The sequence below is a fragment of the Microtus pennsylvanicus genome, chromosome 14 (genome assembly GCF_037038515.1).
Source record: "Microtus pennsylvanicus isolate mMicPen1 chromosome 14, mMicPen1.hap1, whole genome shotgun sequence".
NCBI lineage: Eukaryota > Metazoa > Chordata > Mammalia > Rodentia > Cricetidae > Microtus > Microtus pennsylvanicus.
This window is the reverse complement of record NC_134592.1, coordinates 38,504,912-38,517,027: the sequence shown is the minus strand read 5'-3', so window position 1 is coordinate 38,517,027 and position 12,116 is coordinate 38,504,912. Positions and strand designations below refer to the sequence as shown.

General features: G+C 47.1%; 1 protein-coding gene across 1 annotated transcript in view; it reads left to right on the top strand.

Moving 5' to 3' along the window:
* The window catches only part of Fntb (farnesyltransferase, CAAX box, subunit beta), a 67,682-nt gene that overhangs the window by 48,049 nt on the left and 7,517 nt on the right, over positions 1-12,116 (top strand). The window contains exons 8-9 of the mRNA XM_075947662.1: positions 3,639-3,768; positions 6,508-6,640. Of these exons, the coding sequence (XP_075803777.1) occupies positions 3,639-3,768; positions 6,508-6,640 (263 nt within the window). The remainder of the gene's footprint in view (positions 1-3,638; positions 3,769-6,507; positions 6,641-12,116) is intronic.

Below are 12,116 nucleotides of genomic sequence, written 5' to 3'. Positions count from 1 at the left end.
CTTGGTGGGGATCATTCTCGGTGTGTGTTAGGCATCTCACAGAACTCTCATTTGGAAGCACAGATTTCGGACCAAGAAGTTGCGTTGTGGTATTTCTTTGGCAACTTTTCCTTTATTTTTATTTTTGAAACAGGGCCTCACTGTGAGCCCAGATCCGACTGTTAGCACCTCTGCTCCTCTTGCCTCGGTCTCCCGAGTGCTGGGATTGTAGGCGTATGTCAACATACTCAGCTCGCTCCTTTTACAGTATCCAGTTAGTAGTATTAATCTCATTTATAAAGATTTTTTGTTTGTTTGTCTGTTTTTTTGAGACAGGGTTTCTGCCTGGCTGTCCCGGAACTCACTTTGTAGACCAGGCTGGCCTCAAACACAGAGATCTGCCTGCCTCTGCCTCCCGAGTGCTGGGATTAAAGGTGTGTGCTGCCACCACCTGGTGTCATTTTTAACGATACTTTATCAAATTTATTCTTAGACAATTCTGTCTATGTGTATAGTGGGTCCTAGTTACCACCATCCTCCCTTGTCTCCCTCCCACCAGTTTCCCACCCTCTCTCCAAGTCCCCTCCCCACATGCATGTCTTTCTGTTCTGTTTTGTGACTCAGTTTACCCAGGGTTGTCTGTGTAACTGTGGCTTTGGAGCTATCCACTGGAGCCTGCTGGGCTCCTCAGTGGATACACAACTCAAGACCATGGCTGCCCCTCCCCCAGAATTCATCAGGTGGGGGCGTAGGGTCCTGTGAGCCCCTCTCCTATCCAGGGGGAACCATTGACAGACCCTGTGCTGGCGACCGCGGGTGCTGTGAGATCATGACTGCAGTGGCTGTAGGTCCTCTGAACGAGCCTGACAGATAGCGTCCCACAGCCCCTAGATTCTTCTCAACCCCCTCAGATGTTCTCTGAGCTGTAGAGGGAGTGGTGTCAGGGTCCTGTCAAAGGATGAGTGCTGGGCATCCCTCATTCTCAGCACCTTGATCAGCGGTGCATGCTCTCATTCAGCGCTGTTAACTGAGGAAGCAGGCTTCTCCCGGCATTCCGAGCCTCCTGTGGCTGGTCGGCCTAATTGTTTTTATTAAGCTCATTGAGGGTCTGTTTTCTATCTCTTAACGTTTTCTTGTGACTATTTACCTTTTCGTCCTTCCCTAATCTTATTTTTAATTTTCCAGAGTTCAGTCCCCACCCCTCCCCCGTACTAATTTTTTATATTCTTGTAAGTTTGGCTCTGTCATCCTTGTAACTTTCTTCACACGATGTTATCTAAGAAACAACTTTAAGGGTCACAGAGATGGCTCAACAGTTAGGAGCACTGGCTGTTCTTTCAGAGGAGCTGGGTTTAACTCCCAGCAGGACAGTTCACATGCTTCTATAATAATTCCAGTTTCAGGGGATCTCATGCCATTTCCTGGCCTCTACGGGCACTGCCCATGGTGCACAAACATACATTCAGGCAAAACACCCATATGCTAAAGATAAATGAATCATTAAGAAGTAAAAATAAGATGCAACATTAAGCAGTTTTCTTCTGTGCCCAGCGTTGTCTCCTCCACTTCGCTTTGTGGAGCAAGGGGCTGTCTTTCTTATCAGAGATTTGCACACATATCTAGGCCTTAGCTACTCTGTTTGCATTGAGTTCAGTACTAACGGGTTGATGAGAAGTCCTATACATAAAAGTGAGTTAAGACCATGCTGTCCTCCAGGGAGTTTTCATATATCGGTATCTGTACGACTGTTCTTGAGATCGCGAATCCCTGTTAGGATGTGACGCTTGCAGGCAGCCGTATGAATTCCTAGCAGGGAAGGTGGGGTGTTTGTGCTGGGTGGTGGCCCCACTGACTCCTCCTGCATTCTGCTGTGCCACAGAAGCTGGGATTCACCGCCCCCTCACTTACTGGTGGAACTGTGGATTTTAGAGAGGTAGAAATGGAGAGAGACAGAGACTGGGCCTGGCATGGGCTTTCAGAACCTTAAAGCCCGCCCCCAGTGACACACCTCCTCCAACAAGGCCACACCTCCTAATCCTTCTCAAATAGTCCACCCCCCCCCCCCCCCCCCCCCCCCCCCCCGGTCACCAGGCTTCAAATATATGATGAGCCCATGGGTGCCATTCTTATTCAAAGCACCATGGTAATCAAACATGGTCTTGCTCTTGGCTGCTGCTGATTCTCCACCACTGCCCCAGAACTGAGGAAGGCTTCTCTAACCAGCTGTTTATGTACTCTTAGCCGATATCACCTATCATCCAGCTTTTAGGATTTTTTTTTTTTTTTTTTTTTTGTGGTTTTTCGAGACAGGGTTTCTCTGTGGTTTTGGAGCCTCTGCCTCCCAAGTGCTGGGATTAAAGGCATGCGCCACCACCGCCTGGCCAGCTTTTAGGATTTTGTTGTTGCTAGCCTTTGTGCTTAATGTTCTCTCATGGTTACTTGCTTTTTGTCTTTTCTTTCTCCCTTCCTTCCTTCCTTCCTTCCTTCCTTCCTTCCTTCCTTCCTTCCTTTCTTTCGTTTTTGGGACAGGGTTTCTCTTTGTAGCCTGGGCTGTCCTAAAACTTGCTTGGTTGACCAGACTCAACTCATGGAGCTCTGCTTGCCTCTGTCTCCCGAGTGCTGGGATTAAAGGAGTGCACTGCCAACACCATGACTTTCTTATTCTCTTTACCCTGGCTATTTATACCCTTTATATCCTCTTTCATTTTATTGGGCTTTGGTATTCAGTTCAGTGTGTGTGTGTGTGTGTGTGTGTGTGTAAGACAGAATCTCATGCAGCCCAACCTGACTTTGAACTTGCTATATAGAGGAAGCTAGATAAAAGCAAACGTGTTCACTAATAGACCTGGTTCTCAAGGTAACCCAAACCAGCTGTCCTGGAACTCATTCTGTAGACGAGGCTGGCCTCGAACTCACAGAGATCTACCTGCCTCCTGAGTGCTGGGATTAAAGGTGCGCGCCACCCACAGCCCAGCTCAATTTTATTTTAACTTGTTGATTCTTCTACGTATAGGACTTTGTGATGTTCTCCAATGCGTATTAACCTGTGCTACTACATTTCTTATACAAGTGGACAGTTTCTAAATTTCCAAGGCTTCTGGCTTAGTTTTCTAGGAAGAAGAATCTGCAGTCATTAGTACATCGGGGGCCGGGGAGATAGTTCAGCACACAAAGTGCTTCCTGTACAGCAGGAGGCCCTGAATCCAGTCCCCAATGCCCATGTGAAAACCCATCCATTGGGGCACATGCTTGTGTCCAGTACTGTGGAGGTGGAGTTAGGGGATCCCTAGAATTCATTGGCCAAGACATCCTAGCCAAAAATATGATCCCCAAGTTCCAGTGAGAGACTCTCAGAAAACAAAGTCAATAACTATCATGAGGAACAACACCCAAAGCTGACTTCTGGTCTCCACATGCATGTGCACACACATGCACACACACACACACACACACACACACACACACACATATATATATATATATACATTTATATAACATACATGCATGCATGCAAGTTAATAAATCAGTGTATTTCTATCCATGATGGTAACACCTTATGCTTTAATCAGAGCAAGCTCACTCTCCGCCACCCAGAATACAGAGATGACGCTTGTCCTCCTATGTGCACTTGCCATAGTCTTGCTTCTCCCCTCTCCTAGGTGCCAGAACTGGGAAGGTGGCATCGGTGGGGTGCCAGGGATGGAAGCCCACGGCGGCTACACCTTCTGTGGCTTGGCTGCGCTGGTCATCCTCAAGAAGGAACGCTCTTTGAACCTGAAGAGCTTGCTAGTAAGTAGCTGTTACACCCTCCTCTCCCCAAGCCCAGGTTTGGTGATGGGAGCCTGATCTGAGACCTTAGGGAGGTCTGTGATGGGGAGGGCTGAAGAGCATAGAGTCTAGTCTGTGCCTTGAGCGCACAGACTCCCAGTCCCAGGACGAAGGCTCAGGTGCGGTTGTTGGTGCTCGGCACAGATGCGAGTCTGCTGAAGGAGCAAACAGCTGCTCTGGGCTGGCTCCTTTCTCCTACCTCTCCCTCTGGCTGCTTGGAGGTTTCTGCACAGACCCTGAGTGGTCGTATGTCCTCCAGCCACCTGGAATGAACGAGAGTACCTTCCCAATACCCATGAAAAATAGCTATGGCCCTCCGGATTCAGTATTACCAGCTGTCTTAGAATCTCCTAAGAGAAGAAACTATGAGAAGAGCATTGAAGCATTTTAGGGTCAAAGATTTATCACCTGTGAAAATTTTGTATCTGCATTCCAGCGAGTTCTCCAGTCAGAGTGGGAATGAGGGGAGGTGGTAGGAAGGTGGGGGTGGGGTTGCTATCAGGAGGTCTGAACATCTCTTTTAGACCCCAAGCTCTTGGCCAGTGTTCAGAAACCAGTCAGCTTAAGGGAAGCCTAGAACACACAGAGAGAATGTATTCCCTTTGTCTGTTAGGGAGCATGTGTTCCCCTGGCCATCATCAAAGCAAACCAGCTACAACTGACATTCAGCTCTCTCTACGAGCAGATGCCAAGCCCTCATTGTTGAGCCATTGTGAGCCCTCTAAAGAGCTGCTTTTATATTTTGTGGTGTAACAAGCAGCATTTAGACCTCATTGTGAAAGAAAGCCTCTCACACGGCATACTCAATGAAGGTTCTGGAAAATCGAAACCGGATGACCAGCTTTGTAGATACTTTTTCAAATCTGATCATCACCAAGAGATGAAATGTAAAGTCCCATGATGCAGGGAAAAATGCGGAATCGAGTAGGGAATGCCTAAGTTATAATGACAATACTGTAGGCTTGGACCCTGCCTCTGTTCCTCAGCCTAGAACCCCTGGGCCAGTTGTGTAATCTGCTCTAGCTGCTTTGTCGCGTTTCCTTCTGGAAGGTAGAAATAATAATCCGTATTCTTTGAGGGTTACAGGAGAGAACATACATAAACAGCCTTGTAGATAGGAGGTACTCCCCAAATGTAAGTTCTCCCATTCCCAGAGACACCCCCTGTTCCCTCCCTTTAGCAACACCTGAGCCAGCAGAGGTGGTGGTGGTGGAGGCGCACGCCACTAGTCCCAACACCAGGGGGCAGAGGCAGGTGGATCTCTGAGTCTGAGGCCAGCCTGGTCTACAGAGCAGTTCCAGGACACCCAGGGCTACAAAGAGAAACCCTATCTGAAGAAAAAAAAAAACAACAACAACAGGGAGAGAGAGAGAGACCAACACCTATATCTAAGGGCTTTTGATAGCCAAGGGAAGTAGAACCAGCCCATGGCTTTAAGGCACTGGAACAAAAGCAGTTAGCCTGGCTTGAATCCACTTACATTGTGGGTTTAGTAAAAGCATAGAGTGTCCCCCTCCCTTTCCTTCTGAATGCTTAGCCCACTGCCATTAAATGGCAGTCCCTGAAGCACAGGGTTCATTTTAGGCTGACTAGGGAGGTGTTGCTGTCTAAATCCACGGGCCTTTGTCCTTTTAAGAATTCAAGACTGACTTGTGCTGCCATGACCGGGGAGGGATAGAATGGAAGCTCCATTGTAGTCACGGGCAGTCCAGACTTCCCTCTAAAGGGTCCCTTGGGCCTCCATGCCTGAGCTCAGTCTAGCAGTACTCCAGGCACTGGGCATAACACACTGTTCCCTTTCAGCAGGGCAGCTCTGAGGCCTCGGGCTGGGAGGAAGAGAGCATCACGTCTGCCCAACCAGTCGGCTCTGCTCAGCCTTCAAGGCTATCTTGATGGAGTGTGTTCAAGAAATGTGGCGATAAGCCAGAAGTGGTGGTATTATGTGTAGCCTCTGGGTAACAAGGGCCAGCCTATAGCTTCACAATAAGATTTTCCTTCTGTCACCTAACCTGGTTCCCCAGGCTAGACCAGGGAGTTAGCATTTGGTAATTAGGATCATTGATTAGGATCAATGGCTTCTACCTTCAGTCCTGTTCCGGAGTGAATGTCCTCAGGGTCCAGGTGAGACAGGACTAGCTTGACATCATGGCCTGCGATCAGCCCAACATTCCCCTCTGTTTGAAACTGCTCCCCTGAGCCATGATAAGAAGAGACAGATGACTCTGCCCGAGTTTTCTGCCCCAGGCTGTGTTTAAGAGACCTTTGCTGGCCTCCCACACCAGCACGGCTTCTCCACTCCGCATCGGCCTCCATTTGGACCTAAGCAAGGATGGCTGTCGGGGTAGTGGGAACAAGAGGGCATTGGGATGTGTGTGACATGAACGTGGAAGGATGTCTGTTTGGGGAGAGGAAGAGAACCAGCCTGGAAGTGTAACGGGAAATGGCAGTGAAGGAGACAAAGAGTAACACGTGTGTGTGTGTGTGTGTGTGTGTGTGTGTGTGTGTGTGTGTGCGTGTGCCTGTGCATGTGTGTGTGTACAAAAATGTAACCGTGAAACCTTTTGCCTCTCCGGGCAGTGGTTGCTTCAAAATGGCTGTGGGGGAAGAGGGGAGGGAAGCTGGAGCTCCAGACTGTCCCGCCGACTGGCACTGGTTGCTGTATCTCTGGTTTACACCCGCCTTCCCTCTGGTCTCTCTCAGCAATGGGTGACGAGTCGGCAGATGCGATTTGAAGGAGGATTTCAGGGCCGCTGCAACAAGCTGGTGGACGGCTGCTACTCCTTCTGGCAGGCAGGGCTTCTGCCCCTGCTGCACCGAGCCCTGCACGCTCAAGGTGAGCCTACACTTCCTGGAGCTAGACTTCTCCCTGCTCACTTCCTGACCCAGTGCTGTTTAGAGAAGGTGAAGGAAGTTCTGTCTGCCTGGGATCTTGAGAGCGGGTATGGAGGGAGCCTCCTGTCTAGTGGCTGTGTATGCAGAGTAGGATCCAGTTCCCATGGTTTCAGATCACCCGCTGCTGCCTGGCCTCCCCGAGGCAGAATGAACCTCCTTTGTGCCACTCCCTGGTATCTGAAGGGAGCATCCCTGCTCTGTCTCAGGGCCCATAGTGACAGGGGCCGCCATCTCAGCTGGGCACGAAGCCATAGCTTCCATGGCAGAGCTGTGTTTGGTCGTGTCACCATGAAAAACCCTCTGTGCACATAGTCAAAATGGTAATAGGGAAGGCAGTTATAAAAGGTCAGAGAACCAGAACCTGTGAGAAAAGACTCGTCACCATTAGAAATGTTTTATTTGAGCGGGTGAGACTGCCCGGTAGTAGAGGCTCCTGCTGGCAAGTCTGATGACCTGAGTTCAATCCCAGGGACCCACATGGTGGAAACAGAGAGCTACTCCTGCAGGTTGTCGAACCTCCACATGTGATCCCCTCCTCCACAAAGTAAATAAATAGAATGCTCTGTGTTTGTTTGAAAAACCATGTTTTATGAATGCCACTGTTTTGTTTGGCAGAACTGGGAATTGTAACCAGGGACCCCCGCCACCGAGCTGCAACCCAGCCCTAGAAGTGTTTCATTTTCAAGTCAGTGAGCTGACCTAGACAGTGCTTCCCTGAGCAGCTAGGCTAGAGAAATCCGCAGGGTAGGCAAGACCAGCAAGCGGAGCCTCTGATCGCCCTCTCTCTCTATGCCGTCTGATTCCGTGTTCATTCTTGCCTGTGAGAACTGTGAGTCATGGCCACCCTGCTGGCTGCCAATCTGTTCCCTCCTGGAGATCCCTTGGCCCAGAGGGAGACTTTCCTGTGGACTCAGCCCGGTAACTAGTTGCTCAAATGTAAAAGATGGGGCTTTTTACCTCCTATACCTAAGCTTCGGCGGCAACTCTCTGAGCCCTATGCTTTAATCTCTCTGGAGTTGTTGAGTTGTAGATACTTTTGATACTGATCAAAAGTACACAGAGTCGCTGTCCTCCCTTCCCAGTCTGGGCCATCAGGTTTAGGCCTCAGAATACTGGGCCACATCAAGAGCAGCACTCTGGGACAGTACAGGTTCTAGCTTGATCTCTGGTGGGACTGTCAGAAATTGCTGAGAGTACTGGTTCTCAACCTGTGGGTCTCAACCCCTTGAGGGGTTAGACAGCCCTTTCCCAGGGGTCGCATGTCAGACATTCTGCATGCCAGATATTTACATTGCTGTTCACAATCGCAGCTATGCAGCAGCAACGGAAATAATCTTATGGTTGAGGCCACCACAAGATGAGGAACTGTATTAAAGGGTCGCAGCATTAGGAAGGTTGCCCTCAAGGCTGACGTTTCTGAAAGAAATAAACTGAGGTTTTGGTGGTCTCTTTATTTGGAGCTGGCTTCTGGAAAGCCACAGATGTTGCCTCTTTTTCCACAATGGCGGCTCTTTTGGCGCGGCAGAGATTTCCCAAGCATTCACTGTACCAAGCTGTTTCCCGTACATTTTCTCGTTTGATCCCACCATGACACTGAGACTTCGGATGTTCTCATTTTGCAGATGAGAAACAAAGTGTATGTGGTTAAGGCTTGCTTTATAAATCGCAACCTGTCGTGGTGTACAGAAAGCTCCCCAGGATACGATGTAAAGTGTCAAAGGCCAGGCCCAGGGTGGTCATGTGCACACCACTGGTGTCCACTGGCTTTTCCTAGCATCATGTCAAAACATTTCACAATGGGTGCTATTGAGAGAAGCATAGGAGGGGGTCTGAGGTTACCTTGTAAATTGTATATCTTCTATTATGTCCTTTTTCTTTTCTTCTTTCAAAAAATTATATATACTATTACTTATATTTTAATTTTCAATTTTTTTTTTCCGAGACCAGGTTTCTCTGTAGCTTTGGAGCCTGTCCTGGAACTAGCTCTGTAGACCAGGCTGGCCCCAAACCCACAGAGCTCTGCTTGCCTCTGCCTCCCGAGTGCTGGGATTAAAGGCGTGCACCACCACTGCCCTGCTAAAATGTGCATGTGGGGTGTGTGTGTGTGTGTGTGTTGTTGAGGGAGCTGTGGACCTGCTTTTCGTCCCACCCAGCTCCCGCCACCGGCTAGCTTTACCCGAAATAACAACACACAAATTGTATTCACTTAAACACTGCTTGGTCCATTATATCTAGCCTCTTCTCAGCTAACTCTCGCACCTGGACTAGCCCATTTCTAATAATGTGTGTAGCACCCCAGGTGCGCTTACCGGGAAGATTCTAGCCTACATCCATCCTGGGTCGGAGCTTCATCGCACGTGCCCGGGAGAGGGGAGCATGGCCTCTGAGCTCATTTCCTCTTCCTCCCAGCATTCTGTTCTGTTTACTCCTCCCACCTGTTTTAACCTATGAGGCCAAGCAGTTTCTTTACTACTTAACCAATGACCTTCCTCCATCATTTCCCCTTTTTCTGTTTAAACAAAAAAAAGGAAGGCTTTAACTTAATATAGCAAAATTACATATAACAAAACAGTTATCAAGTAAAAATTACAATAATCTTTATCATAACTAAGGAAAACTATAACTATAACTAACTATTCTTCAACTCCATCAAAGACTCCAGAAAGATACAATATTACCTAAGCAAACAAGAAATAAGCAACTTCCAAACTCTAGAAATGACAGAGACATCTCACTGCCTGGACAGTCACCCAAAGTTCCTCTGTACCATTGGGACATCCATCTTCGGCCTACAGCAGACTTTTTCCATGAAGCAGGAAATTTCAAAGGCAGTTCAGTCACTATCTGCTGTGTCCTGCAGAATGTCTCGCAGACTCTTTCATAAATCAGGAACCCCGAAAGATTATCTCACCTTTAGGCAAGTTCAGCAGTCCTCTCTCTGCGGGTTCTCTGTGTCCAGTTTATGCAAATAGTCCAGGCAAGAGCAGTTTCTTGCCCAAATGGCTATCAAACTCCATAAGGATCCTCTTCGATGCCCATCTTCCTCTTGAAGTAGATTGGTGCTGCCAGGAGCAGAGTGTCTCATTGTCATGAAAAGCCCTAAGTTATTAAAACATTAAATGTCCTATTCTGTAATCTTTGAAAGATATGAAGAATGTCTAAAATTTATCTATGTACATCTAGAAAATCTAACTAACATGACTACAAACTTGACTATTATTAATGATTATCCATTAACAACCTACATACATTACATTTTTAAATGAACTACATAATCACAATACCTTAATCAAGATCAGAAATACATATACATATAACAAAATTAACATTAAATTTAAATCACTAAAGCAAAATCCATATCAATGTAAATTAATCATACCTATATCATATCCCCGTTTAAATGTAAAAGAACATTTATAAACAATATTTGGGAATATGGGCGCAGTTTTTTCTCTCCAAACTGCTTCCTGCTGAATGGGGGTGCTGTTATTTAGGTCTTTCATGGTATAACCTGTGTGCCAGGTTCATCTCAGTCAGCAGTTGAGCAAAGTAATTTTTTGAGGGTGTTCACAGCAACCTTTTAGGAGGGCGTGGTCCGTCATACCATACTGGGATAGAAGCAATCCACAGAGTCTCATCCTCTGTGAAAACAAAAGAAGAAACTCCTTTCCAACGCATCATGTCCTTAGATCCAAATTTTAAAGTCAAGGTATTTTCAAAATATCTATCTTGGATTGGTTCAGCAGCATTTATAAACAAATATCTTTTAGCAGCTGTTGCTCTTTCCTCAGCATTCAAACAATTCAAAGAGAGCATAATAGCATACAGTATCAATATTCTCTGTGTATTTTCCATCTTTGTGCAGCTTTATTTTAACTCTATTTTGTTTACTTTTATTTTTTGAGACGCCTTCTCTGTATATCTTTGTCCTGGAATAACTCTGTAGACCAGGCTGCCCTTGAACTCTCAGAGATCTGCCTGTCTCTGCCTCCCAGGCATTGGGATTAAAGGCATGTGCTACCACACCTTAAAGTCACAGAGGTCAATCTCCCTCTGCCTCCCAAGTGTTGGGATTAAAGGTGTGTACTACCACACCCAACCACTTTCTTTCTTCCTTTTTTTTTTGTTTTTTACTTTAAGAACTTCAACTTTTAGCCTGCACATATTTTTAACACACTGTAAACCATTTAAAAGTTTTCTTTTTTCTTTAAATCTTTCTTTTACTGTATATGTCTCTTTTTTGACCACATGAGTCTTTAATTTACCAAGCAATATCAGTAGGACTAAAGCCGTGGCTTTGGCGGCTGGATCCAGCCCATTCCTTAGCTTTCCAGCCTCATGGCTGAGGTACTGGCTGTAGCCATGTTTACTGCCACAACTCTATGGCATTTCAAGGTCCCTGCCAGCAAGTAAGTTGCAGCATTATGTCCACAGACACTCAAGACAAGACTCACTCTGTAGTCGGCCCTCCTGCCTCAAACAGTCAGAGTTTGCCCTGGCAGATGCCCAGGCATTTTTAAACGGCGCAGCTTTTTTCCTGCTACAGCTGAAAACCGAAAAGCATGCATTCAGCTTTTCATCAACACCGTTTAAGTGTTTCGTGGCAGGACCTCTTAAAAGAGCTGCTAGGTTTTGCAGCTAAAGCTGAGTCAGGAAGCCTCAGCGCTTGCTTGCCTCGAGCAAGCAGAGCAGAACTGAGAAATTGTTGCTACCAAGAAAACATGCTTTACTCTATTCTTTCTCAAGCTTTTTCAGGCTTTCAGTGGATTCAGTTGTCCACACATCTGGGCGCCATTTTGTTGGGCGCCAAAATGTAGCGGCGTAAATGAATGCAGACAGATTGTAAAAATATATACAGCTTTAATGGGGAAATAGACTTACAGGAAAGCAGAAGCGAATGCTGCAAGCATGCTCGCCAGATTTATAGGTAAACATTAGCCTGAGGCGAACACGCCCCCTAAGGGGCGGGACTTATCCCTACAGTGTGTGTGTGGTTTGTGCACATTTGTGGGTGCTTGTGGGGGTCAGATTCCCTGGAGCTAGAGTTATAGGAAGTTGTCAGTCACCTGACAGTGGGTTCCAGGAACCAAACCAGGTAGAGACCCCTGAGCTGTATCACCAGCCTCCTGTCTGTCATTACCTTTTAAAGAGTGTTTGTGGGCCTGGAAAGATGACTCTCTGGTCAGGAGCACTGGCTGCTCTTCCCGAGGACCTGAGTTCATTCATTCCCAGCACCTACATGGTGGCTCACAGCCATCTGTAACTCCAGTTCCAGGGGTCTGATGCCTTCTTCTGCCTCCGAGGGCCCCAGGTACCAGGTGTGCACATGGTAAACATACATACATGACATACATGTAGGCGAAACACCCAGACATAAAATAAAATAAATGCATATATTTTCAGCTGAGAGTATGTCT